At 42.8% G+C, this 20,335-nt stretch overlaps 2 protein-coding genes across 10 annotated transcripts in view; one reads left to right on the top strand and one right to left on the bottom strand.

The window, feature by feature from the left end:
* PPME1 (protein phosphatase methylesterase 1) overlaps positions 1-6,411 on the bottom strand; it is a 30,697-nt gene extending 24,286 nt beyond the window's left edge. Inside the window, exon 1 of one of the 2 annotated variants that reach the window (XM_080375586.1) lies at positions 6,166-6,411. In XM_080375586.1, coding sequence (XP_080231712.1) covers positions 6,166-6,263 — 98 coding nt within the window. In that variant the 5' untranslated portion in view covers positions 6,264-6,411. The remainder of the gene's footprint in view (positions 1-6,165) is intronic. The other variant, XM_080375587.1, reaches the window with a different exon arrangement.
* Positions 6,412-6,536: 125 nt separating this feature from the next.
* C2CD3 (C2 domain containing 3 centriole elongation regulator) overlaps positions 6,537-20,335 on the top strand; it is a 53,155-nt gene continuing 39,356 nt past the window's right edge. For all 8 annotated transcript variants that reach the window (XM_080375554.1, XM_080375555.1, XM_080375553.1 and 5 more), the window contains exons 1-13: positions 6,537-6,707; positions 6,828-7,091; positions 8,002-8,159; positions 8,742-8,941; positions 9,372-9,589; positions 10,438-10,570; positions 11,738-11,866; positions 13,021-13,165; positions 13,583-13,740; positions 15,085-15,300; positions 15,760-15,872; positions 17,705-17,823; positions 18,808-18,930. In XM_080375554.1, the coding sequence (XP_080231680.1) occupies positions 6,632-6,707; positions 6,828-7,091; positions 8,002-8,159; positions 8,742-8,941; positions 9,372-9,589; positions 10,438-10,570; positions 11,738-11,866; positions 13,021-13,165; positions 13,583-13,740; positions 15,085-15,300; positions 15,760-15,872; positions 17,705-17,823; positions 18,808-18,930 (2,052 nt within the window). In that variant the 5' untranslated portion in view covers positions 6,537-6,631. The remainder of the gene's footprint in view (positions 6,708-6,827; positions 7,092-8,001; positions 8,160-8,741; positions 8,942-9,371; positions 9,590-10,437; positions 10,571-11,737; positions 11,867-13,020; positions 13,166-13,582; positions 13,741-15,084; positions 15,301-15,759; positions 15,873-17,704; positions 17,824-18,807; positions 18,931-20,335) is intronic.

Raw genomic sequence — 20,335 nt, 5'->3', positions numbered from 1 at the left:
AATCCCATCCTGATCCTTAATTCTGAACAAGTTAGTTCTGTAAGCAAGCTAGTGGAAAAGCTCAAGACACAAAATAAGATGGCAAATGCAGCAGCTGCTGCAGCTGTCAGGAGCTGTTGCCGTGGGCCTTCGTCCTTTTGCTTCACTAGTGATTTTGCAAATTCCATTATTTGATTTCCCCAAAGAACTCTGAGAATCAAGTTTGATTTTATTTCCATTTCAACCAAGCGATTCAAATGAATCACTTTCAATATGCAAGCAATTTCAAACACAACCTTTGTTTGTGTTTGATGTATTTGCTCCTTAAAATAAATGGACATTGAAAAATGAACTTCAAGTCCCTCTCAGTGGCGTACTTCTCACATACTGCTCAAGTCAAAGAGAAGCTGCATCTTCCTTTAAAAACAGCCTTTTGGTAACATCATTCAGTTGAACAATTCTGTCGGAAAGCACTTAAACACCAGCAGGAAAGCGCTATGCTAGCAAAGGCGGGTATTGCTGGAGCAGTGCACGCAGATGTGTGTGTCTGCAGGCAGGAGGGGCTGTAATTTAGAGGAAGCAAGGTACAGAAATCAATGCAATGGGCCATGAAATGCAATCAAATTCCACGTGTACATCTTGTCCTACCGCAAAAGCCGGTCAAAACTATGTTGCAGCAGCTATTTTAACTATTCAGTGGTTTTACTTAAATATTAACATCAGTGTGCCACGCAATCAAGGACTCAACATCCCTACTGTCTGCATTTGCACACGTGTCATTACTTTGATCTACAACAGGAAGCGTGGAAGAGGCTGCAGCTGCAAGCAGAGCCAAGATCCACAGCGACGGAGCAGAGCACTCTGCCTAGTGTGACAGTCCCACGGGCACAGCCCAGCTATTTGCTTCACCCACCTTGGCTTCTCAAATGAGACTCTCCAGTAAATAGATAGAAGGAAGCGATTGCACTAGAAAATGGCAAAAAAGAATAAAATATTTTTTTTAAAAAAGAAACAAGTCTATTTTCACCTATTTCAATGCAGTAATACGTGCCACTTTATTAAAAACTACTGAAACACATATTAACCTTTTAACAATGTATTTCCAAAAAGATGCAAGACTTTACTTAGGATGTCATCCTCCCTATAAATGGCAAAAGCTTCTTTTCAAAACAAATAATCACAGAGTAAGCTTGAAAACAATGTTCTAACGAAAGCATCCTACCCTATAACTTGCCCTTCCAGTCAAGGGTGACTGAAGCTTGAGAAATCTCAGTGCTGCAGTATATTATGTTTCTATTTTCCTATAGCAATCTCACTTGCTCCATCCTCTGCTTCTTACTATCTGCTTTCAACCACACCACGCAGTCACATTAACAATGGCCCGCCTAGTTGATAAAAAAAAGAAAAAAGAGAATAATAAAAAAAAAAAAGTGTCCAACAAACTAGCCAGAGGACCACTGCATACGAAGCAAAGCATTCAGCCATGAAAAAATCAGCTTGCCAGCACTGTTGGATATTATGTTTGAACCTATTTTAATGGCCCTGTTTCCAATTCAAGAAACTCAAAGCACAGAAATAAAATAGATTCATAACCACAAGGTGCTTAACACAGAAAACAACTGTTCCTCTAAATTTAATTATTTTTGTTCCCTGTAAAAGTTTGAATTTTAAAGGACTTTTCAGTATAACCTTGTACATTTGCCAGCACCTACAGTCACACTCATTTTTCTCTATACAGCTAATTGCATTCTCTTTTGGTGGCCTGACTACAGAATCTTGCGCTTGTTTTCATTGAATTGAATCCTGATAAGGCTAAACTTTGCAAAGCCTAAGCTAAACCTAGGCAGAAATAACTCACAACAGCGCAGACAAGTTGCAAGCAGCCACACAGCAGAACTGTGGCCCACAACATGAGCACGGAGGTAGAGTCGTACCACCAAAAAAACCCCACAGTTCTGCTGAGGTGTATGAGTTATCACGTACAAACACAGATGAAAACATCTTTCCAGTTCACAGGTGTGTGAAAGCCTCTGTTGAAGTTTCACATCCAGTTTTGGGCACTGCTGTCCAAAAATGAAAACACAGCTTAGAATGAGATCAATAGAAGAGACCAGAGACCTTGGAGGAAGAATAAACGATAAAGCAACAAAGTATTGAATCTACAGACTGATCAGGTTCAGAAGCAAGGGTCTAGATGACGCTGACATCCAGCCACCTTCATCTCCTGTGAGATTCATCAACCAGAGACAAGTAAATGATACAATCACACAAACACAGACCGACAAGTTCGATCCCATGCGGTTCTGGCATTTGAACACGCAGACTAAAAATCTGAGCCAAAGCTTCTGCTACACCAGCATCCATTACCCACACTCCATCTTCAGATAAATGTTGGAGCTCTCCTACGCACCACCCTACCCACGCGGGAAGGACAGTCAATACCTATTTAAAAAGCCACCTCACCACCCTGCCAGGTCTCCCACCCCGCTTTGCAACAAGTCAGATATAAAAGCGTCTACAGCACAACAGCTTTGCCTCACCATTACTTGCACTTTGCTGTCTCTGTATTCCACTTCTTGTCTCCTTTTTATGCAAGTCTCTCCGATAAGGCCATGCTCGTGTCAGATGTGCAGCGCCTCACACAACAGGAACATCACCCATAAAGGGATTTACTTGATGTCAGAGCAGTAAACCAAAAATACAACTGCGGCACGCAGCTTCATGTGATTATGAACTAGTCCCCACTGCTTCAAAGGGGAAGGACCTGGGAATTCTTGATCCTTAACCACAAGACTGGGTTTCATACCAGTGCTTTCAGAAAGTATTTGAAAGGGAAAAAAATGTTTATAGCCTTACAGCACAATAGAAAACAAACTTCCCTTCCTAATCATTTCCCTAACGGACAGAGTTTAAAAACATTCCAAAGATCAGCTAGATAGGAAGCATTATATAAATTACTACATAGGATTGCTACTAAGCACCGTAATGTAAGCACTGCACGAGCATACATACTACCGAACTGCAAAACCACCCCACAGGCACACATCATAAAATCCATTTTAAAATCCTCCCAAACGCTCAATTGTAAGTTGTTTACCTGCAACAAGTAAGTAAAGCAACAAATATCATGGGGGTTTTGTCAGCACCTCATTAAGTCAGTAACTTAAATGCCTTTACTTTGTCTATTTTTCTAATAAAAATTACTACAAGGATGGATTTTCAGAAACAGCAGCACTGACGTGGAAAATAAATCCTGCAGCATGGCATCATTTTGCAAGAACACAGCCCAATTAAAGGCATATGAAAAAACACATCTGCTCCTTTAGCTTACCGACTCTGAGGTCTCGCAGCAGAGGCAGATTTCCTATGTCACCCGAAATTAATTTTTGTCTTTTTATTTAACCTGGAGGCACCTGCCTTCAGGATATATCTGACAGAAGTTGATACTAGCAACAAGACAAACTGCAAACTGATTTTCATCCTGTTTAAGACCACATGAACACTAACAATGGAAGTTTTTATATTTATTCTTAAAGTAAAAATACCTAACTGAACAAGCAATGTGTCATGGTGCCATAGGTGTATGCACTGCTGTATGGGAAGAATTAGACAGGCTACTAACGAAGTTTACAGTGCATGAAACCAGTATGAAGTACATTCAGAATTACACAAAATAACTGCAAGGGATGAGACACTTAAGTTAAACACGATAAAACAAGAGGAAGAAATAAAAACTTTATTTCTTCACCTAAAAGAGAAAATTTGTGTTTGGCAGACTTTGTGCAGCATTAGGGTTTGCTCGGTTAACTCTGTTCTGAACAGAGCCAGCATAATTAAATAATATATTTAACATTAAATCTAGCCTTACATGTACCATACAACCTTCAGCACACTGCTGTGAAATACAAGACTCTCCACAACACAAACAGGTCAGGTTTAGTGACTTGCTTATAACCCCACGGTTCACCACAACATGAGGAAACAGAGCCCACGACTCCCGACTCTCAATTTCAGGCAACTAAGACACACAGGAGAGCAGACAGCAGAGTCCTGAGAGACCAACCTCCTCCAAAAATCATTCAAAACTGCTTCTTTCTAATTTCTATGCCTATTTCAATACTAACTGTGCAAATTAATCCTTAAATACATTTTTCTTAGCCTCAAAGCCATGCCATTAAACACTTTCATGAAGCTTAGCTTTAAATTCATATTAAAAGACTAAATATTTTCTGAAGATGTTAGTATTAGTTCATATACTAAGTACATCAATTGTATTGTATCTACCCAAATGTAATATAAATAATGTATAATAAATGTTTTAAAATTATGCTTTGAAAGAGAGGAGAAATAGTCCTCTGCTATCCATAAATACCTAAACAGTTTATTTCAGCCATAGTGGAGTAGCTGTCTTTTTCATTATTTCTTTTAGTTATCTGATTTCATGCATCAAGGCAAAGGAGATTTCCTGTAGGAATTGTAGGATATTTTTATCCTCCAAATAGAGCACTTCATCTCATGCAGGAATCGTGCAGCACACACCTGGACCTCGCAAAGGCTAGTTCTTGCACAGAGGCTGGCATTGCTCCAGAGGATCAGCTGATCCCCGGTCTTTGTCACAAGCCAGACCTCAGATTTCATACTTTAACGATCAGCTATGTACAAAAAGTCATGCAGCCCTGCAACACCTTTTCTTTAGATTTAATGAAATCTCCATGCTTCTGCAATTCTTTGCACAGGGCTGCCAAAGCGTTCTGTCCAGCATCCTGCAACCACACCTCTCCTGAGCTCAAGTCCCCATTATTATTGCCAACTTCCATTGCTTCACTCCACAACTATAACTTCCCTTCCTACAATCTACCCAGAACCCTGCTGCAAGATCATCTTGCTCTCCTTTTACCAGAACTAGGTAGCTGCTTGGAAGACAAGCTTCTCCCTCGCACCTTTGAAGGTGAAATTACTAAATTCCCTCTCAAAGCCATCCCACTGGCAACCCATTTTCTCCCTCTTACTCACTGCTAGAGAATAAACCTTTTGCTGAGGTTGTTCTTGTTCAGTCAGTCCTTTTTAGTTGCCATCTACACAGTTAGACACCGGTCAATCTTCTCTCACAGCTTCCAAAATGTGTTCTCACTTCTGCCTAAAAGATTTAGCATCTGCACTGAACTATCCCAGATTTTACATCATCTGAAGCAGGAACTTAACTCACCTGGCAGAATACACCTACCATACAGGTTCACTAAGTGTCTGCTGCTGAGAAATAGCATTTAAATACACCTCTCTCCCCAACCATCCTTCCACCGACTTTGAGGTACCACCCTGACAAACCACGACACATTTGACTCCCCTTGCCAACACAGATGGCAAAAGGACTCAGAGAAAAGGGCTGCTGAAGACTAATCCCAGCACCAGCCACCTTCCCCCAGCTCTTTGTGTAGTAACACCTTTGCCTGCCTCCTTGCCAGGGAAAGCCGGCTGGAAAAGCCCGGTCCAGATGCTGCTGTCCTGGGGTACTGGGAAGCAATCCAGCACACAGCAGGACCAGCACAGGGGCTGGATGGTCCCTCACATCGTATCATCTTCTACGGAGACCCGCCACACTGCTGGCCACCTCCACTGGGCTGCCACCCCTGCTCAAAGATCCCCTCACCCTATCCCCCCAGCAAATAACACCCACTTTTCTCCCTGTCCCACATCCACAAAGTCCCCTCTCCCACAGCCCTCCCCCAGCAATTAGCACCCCCACCCTCAAATACCTCAGCAGCAAGCACCCCAGCGGCGGAATCCCCCCATAGCAACAAGTAACTCACCCCCAAAGCACACCCCAGCTCCACTCAGGACAGAGCACCCCCTTTGCACAGGGCAACCCAACCTGCCCACACAAGGGTGGCCCTTCTCCCCTCTGCTGCCACCTTCCAGCAAAGAGGGCCTCCTGCCCCTACCCCCCCCCCATAACGAACTCCCCGCCCTCCAGCCTCCCCCCCAAAACGAGCTCCCCCTCCCCTCAGAGCCCCCTAATAACAAGCCGTCCCCCAAACTGCCAGCGAGACCCCCCCAGGCCCACAGCAACGAGCCCCCCTCAGCCCCCCACAGCCCTCCCCCGCCGTTGTTAGCCTCTTTCCCCTTCTGCTCCCCAACGCCCCCACCCCACCGCGTCCCCTCAGCCGCTCCCGCCCTTCCCCCACCTACCCCATACGCATCTTGGAGCCAGACTGGCCGCCGCCACCGGGCAACGGGGGCCGCGGCGGGAGACGGCCCAGATGCAGCTGCTTCTCCAGAGCCGACATGACGGCGAAGGGTGCGCTAACGCACAAGGACACACCGCGAAACCGCCCCCCCGAAAACCGCCCCCGCCGAGCGCCGCGGCCGCCACCGGCCCCCGCTCCGCTCCACTCCGCAACCGCCCCACCGGAAGCGGCGGCCCGTCACAACGCCGCCGCGCGGCACCACGGGAAGCGCAGTCCACCGCCGCGGGCACCCGTAGCGCTCTCCCGTGGCCTTCTGGGAAATGTAGTCCGCGTCTCAGCGGCGCGGCGCAGCGTTGCATGATGGGGGCTGTAGTCCCGGAAGTGCGGCTCGGCGCCCTGTGGGGGCGCGTCCCGCTCCCGCCGAGGCGGCGGTTGCCGGGCGGCGGCGCGGCCTGAGGCGAGGCGGGATGCGGCAGAAGAAGGCGAGGGCGCTCGCCCTGCCGGCGGGAGGGTCCCGGCGGAGGGGCGGTGGGCCGCTCCCAGGTGGGAAGGAAGGGTCGGGGCTGGGGGGTACACGTGGGGCGGCGGCGGTGGGAGCGCGCCCGGGCCCGCGGCTTGCGGGATGCCGGGCCCCTGAGGCCGCTCGCTCCCACTTCCCCGCAGGTACCGGCGACGTCCCCGCTTCCACCAGCCTGCCGCCGCTCGTGGAGGGCCCGCTGCGATGCTTCCTCCGCTGCACCGTCTCCCGAGTCCTGTGGACGGCGCCCAGGCCGCTCGCCGCCGCCCTCGTCCGCCTGCGGTGGTGGGGGGAGACCACCGACGGCACCGTCTTCCAGCCCGCCTGGCGGCCGGGCCAGCCGGCGGAGGGAGCCACCGCCCGCTACGCCGTGCGCTGTGGGCCCAGGCAGCTCGCTGCCTACCTGACAGGTAGAGCCGCTTCGCCCTGGTCAGGCAGCTCAGGGCCGGAGCTGCGGGGAGGCCCGCAAAACCCTGGGGGTTCTTCACCTGCCAAGGAACCCCCGTCCGGTTCTCACGGCTTCTTAGGTCGTTTTCCTGATCCGAGAGGCTTTTGATCTCAGCCTGGGACTGCTGACATCAGGCTCTCTGGTAGTCAGGTTTAGTGTTCAGGTCTGCAAACTGTTGAAGTCTGCTGTAGTCCCCACAGAGTTAAGATGAGATGATTTTTAGTATTATAAATAGGCATTTAAGTGTTCGAAGAATGTGAGGAATAAAAAGATACTCAGGTGAGCTTGCAATGTTGTTAAGGTACTTAATTTAAGTGAAAGATCTGGAGGACATTAATGCAAGCCTGATGTCTAGAGTTTGCCTGTAAAACCTGTGCCTGCTACATACTCATAGAATCACAGAAGGGTTTGGGCTGGAAGGGACCTTCAAGACCACCCAGTTCCCACCCCCTGCCAGGGGCAGGGCCCCCTCCCCCCAGCCCAGGCTGCTCCCAGCCCCGTCCAGCCTGGCCTTGAGCCCTGCCAGGGATGGGGCACCCACAGCTGCTCTGGGCAGCCTGGGCCAGCGCCTCGCCGCCCTCACGGGGAAGGGTTTCTTCCTCATGTCCAACCTAAACCTATCTTCTGTCAGTTTAAAACCATTACCCCTTGTCCTATCATAAGTAGTCCTTTTTATGGTAATCTTGTACTTACTTATCATAATTTATTATCAGTGTAACACTTCCTTACCTGCTGCTTCATTATCATAATTTCATGATATGATATTATGTTAACCTCTAGCATCTCTGTCATTTTAACAGAAATGTTTTAATTGTGTTTAATTGTGACTATGTTGTGTGAGACTGCAACGAAGCCGTTCCTAATTTTTGCAGATATGGGTGTGCTTGTCCTGGAGGTAATGAGCAAACGTGACCATCTTCCTGTTGGCAGAGTGGAAATCACCAGATTGTCCCAACTGTCTCCCAGCCATCCAATCAATGGTTTTTTTACAATAGTTTCACCAACATCTGATAAACTAGGAGAGCTGCAGGTAGTCCTTCTGTCTTTGCTCTTTATTATAAATTGTATTGCTGTAATAGCAGGATAATCAAGTGCCAGGATCAAGCTTTACTAGGTACACTGCAGACCTGGTCTCTGTCCAAGGCATTAGTGAGCTAAGGTATCAAATGAAAAATGAATACTGAAGGTGATGACTCTTTTTTTGTTTAGAAGGATGTGTGGCATTGGTAGTTCAACTTGATAAAGAAAATTTGTAGTCTCTGGGCTGAGAGTGAGTTTTAACAGCGTATTTAAAAATGGATACTCGGTTCTAATGCTTCTCGAGAGCCTCACTGGGCTGAAATTGTAGAAGATTTTGAAATCTGGGACTAAGAAGGTGGTGTTTTACAGCCTCAGCTCTGGACAATTTATGCTGAAAGACAGTTGCCTGTGATTTGAAAAACATGGAATGTGAAATAAGTGGTAGTAAATATGTGAGAGTTTTATGACGTTATGTCATAAAATCTAAATATTACTTTGTGTAGAAAAGCAGTGGTTTTCCATAGCATGACAAGTAAAGTTGAATACAGTATGTGTGGCACTTAACTAAGACTTTTCACATTTTGTCCTTCAGGTCTCACTGGTTTTAGAACCTCTGCCAGAGCTGTATGACACCAGCAGCTCTATCCCAACCACAGATGCGAGTTTAGATACCGCTCCTGCTCAGGGAAGCAGCAAGCCCCAGTTTCCTGCTCCATCACAGCAGTCCAGGCAAACACGGGTGACTACTGCTGACCAAGAGTCTGTTAATGATAGCAGAGCCACAGCTCCCAGGTATCTTTTTTCCCCCATAACAAAATTCTAGTTTATTTTGCAGCTGCACACTCTTAATTAATGGCTATACACTTGTGAGTTATGGATTACTTGATCTTTTTGAATGTGCATTTTGTATGAAATCCAGAAGAACATTCAGCGTTTCAGAGCTTCCAGGGACAACTCCTCATAAATTTGCATCCTACATTGACTTAGTTCAAGCTATGCTAGTTGACACAAGAGATGCCACAAATCTTGTACTTGCAGCTTGAATGTGTCTCTCTGATGGTGTAAGTGGGAGATGAGGAGTCATTAAAATAACGTGTTCCATTTCTTTTTGGAGCGTGTACTGAGGTGGGCAGCTGCAGTGCTAGGAAGAATTTGAAGAGGTTTGAATCCCTTTACCGATCCACTTTAGTTGTTACTGAAATAACGTTTCATTTTTCAATAGAGGAAAGGACCGTTTGGTCTTTCAAGAGAACTGTGAAAACATGAAGGACGCTTTTTCTGCTTCTCATCACCGTCTGATTTTACCAGATGAACGTTTGCAAGTGAATCCTTCAAATCAGCAAGTGTCGTTTCTCACCAGCACTGATCCTGAAGCATCGGATAGAACGAATACGCGGGTGCTTTCTTTGCATAACCCAGCTACAAAAGACTTGCTTTCAGGTTTGTATACAATTGGCACCATCTTTAGCTTTCACAACAAATAGCTCTTGATAATATTTCAGGTGCTTATCCAGAGACAAAGGCTTAAGGAAGTGATACTTTACACATTCTCCCTGTATTATTTCAAACAGAAAATTATAACAAAAAAGTCTTCACTTAAAAACTACTGGTTCAGTCTTGTTGGAAGGTGGCTTCGCTATCCAGATCAGGCAAGATGTGCTGTCCTGGCATGCCTGAGCTCTGACCTGGAGGGGTAAAAGAAAAGGAAGCTCACTTTCACAGGCTGTTTCATCACTGACATGCACTCTGAGGTGGCCATCAATGGTGCCTGTCATATTGAAAAAACTCTTAGGAGGGCTTCTATGCCCTTAGCATTTTCAGATGGAAAATGGTTTCTTTTCCACCACGTGCCTGTTAGCATCCGCTTGGACCGGATTCAAATGATCATCAAATTAGGGCACGTTTCCTTAGGTGTTGTCTTTAGAGTTATTTTTTATATTTACAGACCTAAAATTAGATATCTGTTGAGATATCCTAAGGTGACAGGCTACTCTGTAAATTAATCTTGCTGCTGCATCTTAATAATGCCCCTTAGTGCCTGATTTGGTGTGCACAGATGAGTTATTTGTGCGGCTCTGAGTGGGAGACTGATAGAGGATTGCTCTCACTTTTGGCTGTGCTATCTGTTATGATGTATAGCACACACTTCATCTCCAGTATGTCAAGATCTTTTCGTAACAGCAGAAAACAGAAGTTTCTTGACTGTAGCTGGCACATTTGTTGTGTTTACACATTGCTTTTAAATTGCATTTGAATGCTGAGTTTTAATCCTTCTGCTTGCTTCTCAGCTCTTTTGGATCAAGGCAATAAACTCCGTGATGCCATGGTGGTTTCTGCAATGAAGTCTAGTCCGGACATGGAGATTGAACTGAATAAAGTGCCTTCTTCTATAGAGAGAGACAATCTCAAAGCACCAGCAAAGTGAGTGTGGAAAGGGGAAAGTGAGATTAAGTTTCAAACCGTAAATTTTGAGACCTTATCAGGAAAACTTGAAATACTGAGATTCACGTGATGTAATTTAGGATTCTCATTCAAATAGGAAATTAATTTCTACTTGTGTATAAAAGCCTAAATTTTGTGAGTTGATTTTAATCATCATGTAGTAAGCCTTGATTGAAGTAATTGATTTTAATTTTGTTTTGCAGTATATTTGTATTGATTACAGAATTATTTGATATAGAAATACTAAATGTTGATAAGGAATAAGTAATGCAAGGAACATAGCAAATTATATGGTACTTCATCATAGAGAACAGGTTTTTAAAGAAATTAGTGACATAAATTGAGTACTTTTGCATATTCTATTTTGCATCTGTTGGTGCCAAATACCCATGAAAATTTGCATCTGTAACTGTGTTCTCAGAATTAGTAGTCGTTATCTTCTTCCATATGATCTTTCTTACCAGATTAAAAAAAAATAAGTGTTTGAGCCTTTTCAGCTTCTAACTCCACCTTTGTTTAGTACTAGGCTTAGTAAGTATTCTCAATTCAGTGAAACTGAAATTTAGAAACGTTAAGAGATATGCATGTTTTTTACAGGAGAAACTTCATTTCTGTTTTTTGGGGAAATATGAATATTACCTTTTGTTCCACTATAAGCCAGAAAATAATGTCATTGTCTTTGACAGTCAGTGATGCTATTGCAAACAGAATTTAAATTATTTCTCCTTAAACTATTCTGATCTGTTTAAAAGTAGACGATTTTGGACTTTCCAGGAAAAATTGATAGAACATCATTTATAAACATCTTGCTTGGTTTTCTCAGGCCCTCTTCTTGTTTGCAGCAGCTGTGCTTAACTTGCAAGATTGGGCCAACCTTTACGGTTGGACTTGATGATCTTAAAGGTTTTTTCCAAGCTAAATGTTTCAGTGATTCTATGACACATTGCGAAGTATGAGATTTTGGATGTGACTTGCAGCAGACTGCAGGGTTACAGAAAGTTTTTGCATGTCTAGAGATTAGGCTACAGACTGGAGAAGGCTGTGCATGACCTTTGATTTTTATCCATGATGGATTAATCTTGAACATGCCTTAATATTTTTATTTTTCCTTTTACTGCTCTCTCTGCTGCAATCACTGTTATCCAGGAGCCCAAAAGGCTTGAACACACATTTTGTGCCAGCTCCTGAAGATCCCCATCTCTTTGCATCTGAAGTTTCAGGTCAGCAATTTGACCTTAACTCTGAAGAGAGAGCAATACAGTTACTGTTGGGCAGGTGAGTGTAATGCACTGGAGATTACTGCAAAATTGTCCTTATTTGACCACTTTATATTGAAAAATGTCTCTTGACTCCAAGTTCTCCACATTTCTGGAAGTGTAACTAGTGAACCATATGTGCAAGTGATGGAGATGTTCTATACCTCTGCTTGTACTCAACTTTAATGCATGACAACCTGGATAGCTCAGAGTCCTTTGATGTAAAAGTGATGTCAGAAGGATTAACCACGATCTTTGATAAAATTAATAGTTGTAACTGTTGTGCCCTAAAATGCTAAGAAGTGCATAAACCAAATAGTGTTTCTTTGAAGAACTTGCAGCTTGTAAATTAAAAGTAGAGAGATCTTTCTCCAAATATTAAATTGACCTTTTTCTCTCATTTTATGTGATGCTTACATTGTGTCCAAATCAGGGGTAGGAGGCATACAGCTTCCATGTCAGATATGGTTTAAAATTTCAGTCCATATGCCTTGTGCCCTGTGGTTTATTACTGGATAACACTGAAGTATTTGCAGATCATAAAATGGTTTTGAACTCAAGAGCACAGGTAGAAGACCCTTAAACAAAACCCAACTTGTTCCAACCATGTTCTAAAGACACTTGTATTTACCTACTTGGATATAGCTTGAATTTATATTATATTAAACTGTCCTTAAGTATTACTGGTATCTTAAAGCATTCCAAAAGTTACAAAGTACTTATGGATAAGAATTGTAGGTAGATCTTCATAGATGTGTTTTATGATTGGAGTCATGAAGCACTGGAACAGGTTGCCCAGAGAGGCTGTGGAATCTCCAGCTTTGGAGATATTTAGAATCCGACTGGAGACTTTTCTTAATTGCATCTTCTAGTTTTCAGCAGGGGTTGGACTAAATGATCGCCAGAGATCCCTTCCAACAAACTATTTTGCAATTATATGGATATATTTTCACATGCACTTTTTTCACAGAGATGTTATCACAAGATAACCCGTCGGAATGGGCCGCAGACACGTAGTAGGTTGAGCCCAGTGCTGTATAAGCACAGTTTGGCTGTATATGGAGCTAATATAGCATAAATCCAGTACAGAATAGACAGCGTTGTCAGAATTCGTAAGAAATTGACTGCAGAACTTGCAACACTAAGTTACATTTCTTTCTGTTGTGTCCACAGTGCTGATTTATCTCCTGTGCATTTCTGGGATCGGACAGGCTCCCTTTTGGATTCTCTTTCTTTTGGGAGTGAGGTGTATGACAGTGAACTCAATGATCCCCGTTACGACCAGAGTCTTCTGGAGAGTCTTTTTTACACCCTTCCTGTAAGTGGAGATCAAAAGGAAAGCGCTTAATATGTTGTTCCTAAAGTGAAGAAAACCAGAAATCTGCATTTAAATAAAAAAAAGACTACAAATTTCAGTATTAGTAAGGCTTAATAAGCATTAAATATCATACAGAAGCTTGTGAGAACATTGCTTAAAATTAGTTTTCTTTAATAGTATTCTTTTAACAATATTATTTGAGACTGCAGAGTCAAGCATTGAGTTTGGAAATCGCTAGGATTGAGGCTACCCATGAAGACTTTTATTTAAACCTCTGAAAATTTTTGGTAGAGTTTTAGTTGTTTCAAATTATGCAACCCACAAATTGTTTTTTCTTTTTCTTTATCGTAACCATTATGTATCTTTGTTGACAATGGTAGTTGACTTCTTATTTTATGTACATTATTCCTGTTTCAGAAATCTGATTCCAGTTTAAGTGATTTCCTCACTGATGATGATGTTAACTCCTCCAAAAAAGTAACCAAACCAGAAACTGTTAAGAAGGCTGATCCAGTGAATCCACAGGATTCTAATGCGTTTGATCAGGATCAGAAGGCGACGAGGATTAAACCCCGGTAAACAGTTACATTAGTGTCTTGTTTTGTAGCATCTTGTTCGTTGTAAGTTAGTATTAGCAAGAAGCGCAGTATGTCGCTGGCCGTGGCAGGAGTGTTGGAACTAGATGACTTCTAAGGTCCCTTCCAACCCAAACCATTCTGTGATTCTATGATTATTATCACACTCCATCATTATCACACAATTCACTGAACTATTTTGGTGGGGAATTTTCATAGCATCACTGGGACTGATGGAGCATCAGCATCACCTAGGAATTGCTATATGTTGTTAAAGATTAAGATGCAATTAGTTAAAAACATGAGTTTGACCAAAATGCAATAGGCCTAGTAATAACATTTTGAACTGTGGACAGAGGAACACTAAGGCCTGAGCTGGCCTCTCAACTGAACTCTCGCCCTGCCTCCTGAAACAATAATCACTGTGTAACCTTCATGATAGATTAGTCCCCATGCTGAAAAAAGCTCTGTGCAGTTCTGTGACTTTGTGCATGTAACACATACAAAATAACTCACATCCTATTATCTGCCTTTGCACAATGTCTCTGTGTATAAAATTTCTATCTGCTTGACAGGGACAGACTTGACATCAGCAGAGTCTGTTTCTCTGCTGGTTTGTGTTCTCTCCTGTAGCTGTAGTAAATAAACTTTTGTTTTGACATCATCTAAATTTTATTCCCTTTTTTTACATTAGTCCTGAACCAGTACAACAGTGTCCCTAAATATCCAGTTATAAAGCTTTACTTGTACAATGTCAGTTAGTATTAAGGTCTTAGGATTTTTTTTTTCCTAATTCAGCTCCAAACAATTATTTCTGAAACTTTTCTTACAAATGCTGCTGTTTTTACATTCAAGTAAAAATCATATCTCCAGAGGTACGGACAAAAAACCATTTGCAAGAAGTGCAAGTGAGATTTTAAATTATGGCAAAAATCCTATTGCTCTTCCTCTGCAGCAGTGACTTGTCCATGTGTATGACTCTGTCATCTCCCTTTCTTTGGTATATGACATTAAACAAAGCTTTTCTTTTTGAAGACTTAGAAGACATAAGATTTTTTCAAAACTCCAAGTGTGGAATGTGCACTTTCTTTTTTTCCCAATTATGTACCTCCTTCAGCTTCAAGCCATTACCCCCTGTCCCACCACTCCCTGCCCTTGCCCAAAGCCCCTCCCCAGCTTTCCTGTCGGCCCCTCCAGGCACTGGGAGCTGCTCTAAGGTCTCCCCGGAGCCTTCTCCTCCCCAGGCTGCACAGCCCCAGCTCTCCCAGCCTGTCCCCACAGCAGAGGGGCTCCAGCCCTCTGACCATTTTTATGTAGTCCTGATTCTCAGTTTTATCTCTTCAGCTGCTCTCCTACTAGACTACTTGCTCCTGCAGAAGGTCACACAGAAGAAGCTCATGTCACATCCTTGAGCGCAGACAGGTTGGCATTACTGGAGCGAATACACCTAGCCAGAGTCATCATTGAAAGCTTGAAAATCCCTCCTGAGACCATCCAGATCACACCAAGAAAGAAAGGTTTAATGGGGAAGCCTCCAAGGCCTGCATCAGTTAATAAGTGGTAAGGGGGATTGTTTCTCATCAGCTTGTTACTTGTGCCTTCAAGGTAGATTTCTCTGAGTTCTGTTGTATAGTCCTGTTTACATAACTTCTCCAGGCTTCTGAGGTCTTTCCATTTCTCTGCTCCTCACAGGAAATTGTATACCATAATTTCTAAAAGTTAGAGATGCAAATAATTTATCCTGGTGCGGGTTTACTTCAGGTTGTGCTTTTTCTGGGAATTTGGGGGAGGTACAAATGTGCTTTGTGCATGGCAGTACATTGAAAACAAAAGGGTTTATTTTTTTGAGGAGAATCTGACATATGCATAATGTATAGAAGGGATTCATAAAATAGATAGTTCAGTTATTCTAAAAAAATAAGAAATTGTGACTATGAAACTTGCATGCTATGTTTGGTTTCATTATGTACATGAGATTTTTGATGGTTTGTGATCATGCATTCACTTTTTTATTCATAGTACCTTCTTTGTTGAGTACCACTTTCCTGTGGGAGCCTCCAAGGATGAAAAAGGACAGGTCTCCATAACAACAGAAGTAACTCGAATAGCTTCAAGTAAAATCACAGATGATGGTAAGAGCATTAATTTCTCCCCCTTGTCTTTAGCTTTGTTGACTCCTTCATCTCTTAGAAATTATGTAATAGTGTTTCCTATGTATTTTCTTTGCTGCCTGAAAAATATGGTGTGATTAGTGGCACCTCTGCTGCGCTGCAGGTAGTGGAATGCTCGTCTGAGGAAGAAGGAAGCCAAATGATTTTTTTTTTTTTTTTTTGCTGAAAAGTTCTTTTCTTAGGGACAGAATAGCAGGTCAGTAAGCCCATTCCTTCACTTCAACGTAAAACCAATATCCTTTCTGCAATAGTATGAGGATGATAAAGTACTTTTAGAAATATCAGAGATACTTACATCTCAAACAAATAATTTTTTCAGATGCTGAAATGTGTCATTTAGCATCTGCAAGAGCTCAGAGAATCTGCTGGATCCAAGAGATCTTGAGTCCCATGCTCAAAGCAGTAGACATAAATCTCTTTCCTGAGAGTCACCAGTGTTTGTATCCCTGAGGGCAATTCATGCTATGTTTCTCTCCTCAGTGAGCAGACAATGCTGTATGAGCAAGGTCCTCTCTGCCCAGTCTTCCCAGAAACTGGAAATCCAGGGTGACTTTCAAAAGCCTTTCCCATATGGTCATTCATTGGCTTTGCATCTTTCTGGGTGGCACTTGAAAGATCTGGGAATAATTTTGAGTTCTCTTGTATATTCTCCATTTGTGTCCAGAAAAAAACATCTAACTCTACCTAACCTTAGCTCTTTGTAATGCAAAAATAATACAGCCTCCTGGATTTCGTCTTGTGAGATTAAGCTCCAGCTCTTTGGAACCCAGAAAAATAGGTAGGGCTGAAAATAATTTGAAGAAGCCATCAAGTCAGTCCACTGTACTATTATCTTTCCTGAGAGCTGTTTATCTGATTTATTAAAGATGCCCAATAGGAATAATTCCGTAGGCATCCTAGGCAAGCTGTAGAAGCACTGTGTTTCCTGTTAGAAAAGTTTTCTTATGTCTAACCTGAGTTTTCTGTCATCACAGGAATACTTACTTTATCCATTGTGAACAAGGAAAGTGTACTACTTCAACACTGCTACTGTACTACTCTTTTCTAGAGTAAACACCAATTCGTTCAGTCTTTTCTTGCAGATGCCATTTTTCTCCTGAACTTGTGATTACTCTTGCAGCTCAGCTTTGACTCTCTCAAGATATGTCTTGAAATATATTGATCTCCCACAGAATATATATAGAAATATATATTCTCCCACTGAAGAATGGAAAGTCTTACTGTGTTCTAGGATGACAGACTTGGAATCGACTGCAGCCTTTAGATGCTGTTATTATTTAGATGCTTGTGGTACTGCCTGCCTGCTGTTTTCTGGCCTTGGAAAGCGAAGAACAGTTTACTTTGGGCTTGGTGTTAAGTAATGCAGAATTAAATGATTGTGCATGTAACAGAGGAATCTCCACAGGAAAGTTTATTTATATTCAGTTAATTTGGAAGATTTTTTGCTCTTGTGAGCAACCAAAACAAAGTAGCGAATTACCTACAGAGTTGTGATATAGTTTATTAGGTTGAATCCTTGAGAGATTCTTGTTGAGGTTTCCAGCAACAGTAACCCTTCAGCTCCCAGCCTTGCTGGATCTGTGATTCTGGCAGATGTACAAATGCTTGCTGTGTGCTTTTCCATCCTCCTCAGAAGTGCATCACTTTCTCCTCATACCTTCTGAACTTCCCGTGTCTACTTGCCCTGCACGTTCTCTGCAGAGACTGAGGATTTCTCTGTTCCTGATCGGGTTCAAAAGACAGGTTAGCTCTGGATACAGCTAAGACCTCACAAGTCTCTGTCTTCCTTGCAGTGGTGAAATTTCAGCAGCGGTTTGTGTTCCCTGTCCGTTTTAGTGGAACAATGATAGAGCACTGGTGGAGCTCTGACCTCGCTTTTAAAATCTACATGAGAAAAAGCACACAGAAAAAGGTACTTATTAGAAGTTGTTTATAGAAGTTCTTTGCATTTCTGTTTCCTCCAATACTTACACAGACAGCAGTGGCTTTTCGAAGTCTTCTGCAATGCTTCATTGAGATTGCTGCCACCTCAACCATCAGAGGCAAAACAGCGTGGCTTGACTGGGCAGCTTAGTTGACCGTTGCTGGATATTATCAAGGGAAATGACATTACGTGCAGATACTATAAGTTGAACTAATTGCTGTTCAATCTGATCACCCAACTAAATGATTTTATGAGTTCAAGACTGACAGGCAAAAAAAATTGTCCTTCCCTCCTCTTCCAAACTGATCTCTTACTATGTAAGCATATCGGATCAGTTACAAACATTAGTCTTCAATAAGAACACAGCTCATTTAGCAATATAGAATGAGTTAACGTAGATGCATTTGATACCACTCCTCTGCCCAGGTTAAGGAGAACAACACAAGGTGTGAGAAACTGGTACAACTTGTGCATTTGGATTTGGGGGATAGGTGCGTGAGTGTCAAAAAAAAAAAAAAAAAAAAAAAAAAAGTATATTTTTGCAAAAAATATTTGTATAATCATCTGCATGTGATGAGGACAGTGAGAGGTGTTAGCTCGTGTTTTGTTTTAATCAGCACCAAGAATATCTGCCCATCTGTTTTAATAGGAGATTTAGTGGGTGAATAAATTGTGTCTTTAAGTATGGAATTTTTGTTCAGTTACTAGGATTTGAGATGTTCTTTTTTGCATTAATCTGGAACTGTTAACAGTAGGTACTGGGGTAATTTTCCTTACTGTTGTCCTAGACTTGAAATTAGAACTAAGGGAAACTTTCCTATAAATTCCTGTAGGTACAACTAACGGTATAGGAGTAGTAGGGTGAGTGGCTGGCCATGGCTTCCCAGAAGGCTTTCATTTCACAACATGCCCGCCCTTAGTTCTTTCAACCTTGCAGAAATCTTGCAAAATGGTTTCTTTTTCTGCCCTCAGCCAGTGGCCATTGGCTCAGCAGCGCTTCAGTTACGCCAGGTTATTCAGTCTGAGTTGCTCACTGTCAGCTGCGAGATACCTGTGGGAAAAGAGGGAGATCAGACACAAGTTGGACCGCTAAAGGTATGTGTTTTACCATATAGACTTCGAGTTAAACAACCTGTCATTACTAATTTTGGCTGCATGTTCCTTCTTTTTGAAATTTTCCCTCCTCTTTCTTTCCTCTCTTTGTTTTAATTTGCCAGGTCTCAGATACGGAGGTTTCTTAAGACCAATACAAGATAACGTGAACCTTTTTTTTTCCTTAGGGTTTTGGAGAAATATTTTGAACCTCCTGCATGTCTTTAGGATCTTGCTGTGTGATGTTCCCCTGGCTGCAGGGTAAAATGAGAGTCAATAAGCTAAGGCTTGGATACAGAAATCACTCTACAAGCCAGCCGAGTGGCACATGTTCAAGCTGGGAGCTTTGGCTTCTGCTTCACCCATGAGCTGAGTTCTCTCCTGCCACAGAGGCCTGATGCTCCCTGTCATTGGTACCACACGGTCACTTCAGGAGTTCTCTTCTCCAGCCAAAGTTTCTACCAGCATGCTCAACATTTAATTGAGGAGGATTAATGGTCCTGCACAGCACATCTGAGAGATTTGGCAGTTCTGAGGATAAACAGCTCTCTAGATTACCAAGGGAAAGGGTTAAGAGAGTATTTGGGAATTTTACATTCGGAGCTCCTATATTATTCCTGGGGAATGTCAGCACAGATTGCTTCTGTCACTTTGTAGTTCACAGCATGAGCCATGTCCTCTGTCACAGGGGATGGGAAACTTCTGGCAGAGAAGCCATTCAGCAGAGTTGCCAGTAAAGGAGCTGCAGAAGGCTGAAACATAAAATGTAGAGGTTAGGTGTGGGAGAAGTTAATTGAAGGCAGGGAGGAGAAATGGTGTGTTCTGCAGGAGAGAATGCAGTGGAACAGGGTGTGAGAGGAGAAAAGTGGAAGGAGGTGTTGTGGGGAATTAATGAACCAAAGTTTGAGGTAAGAGCTGATGGAAGGGGAAGCTAATATTAAAGAAAAGTGATTTTGGTTGCCCTGTCTCCTAGGTTTCACTTGCTCAGTGTAATACCTCCCTACCCACAGTATATGTGGGGCCAGCTGTTCTGGCCAGGGCATGGAGGAAAAGGGATGTCGGCTATTGAGTCCACTTTGCATTTCTTGGGTTCTTTCTGACAGATGCCCTTGAACTTCTCATCTTTGGACATGTTGTTCTTCATACACTTTAGGAGGAGATACCATTTGGCATTTTTTGCTGTAGTATCTTGTCTCGTCCCTCCTAAGTCGTAGGCAAAATTCTTGAGTCTAAATTTCATTTTCCTTATTTGGGCATTTTGTGGCTCCAATCCTTTTCTTTATCCTGCTGCCTTATCTTCTGGGCTTGAGTTTGTTCTCCCCTTCTTGCTGTCTCATCATGTGAATGAATCCAGCAGATCTGTGATGCTCTGTAGAAATTAACACTTGCAAATTAACACTTGCAATTC

This window comes from Falco punctatus, assembly GCF_963210335.1.
Source record: "Falco punctatus genome assembly, chromosome: 2".
Lineage (NCBI taxonomy): Eukaryota > Metazoa > Chordata > Aves > Falconiformes > Falconidae > Falco > Falco punctatus.
The sequence above is the reverse complement of the archived record's forward strand: the minus strand, read 5'-3'. Positions and strand labels throughout refer to the sequence as shown.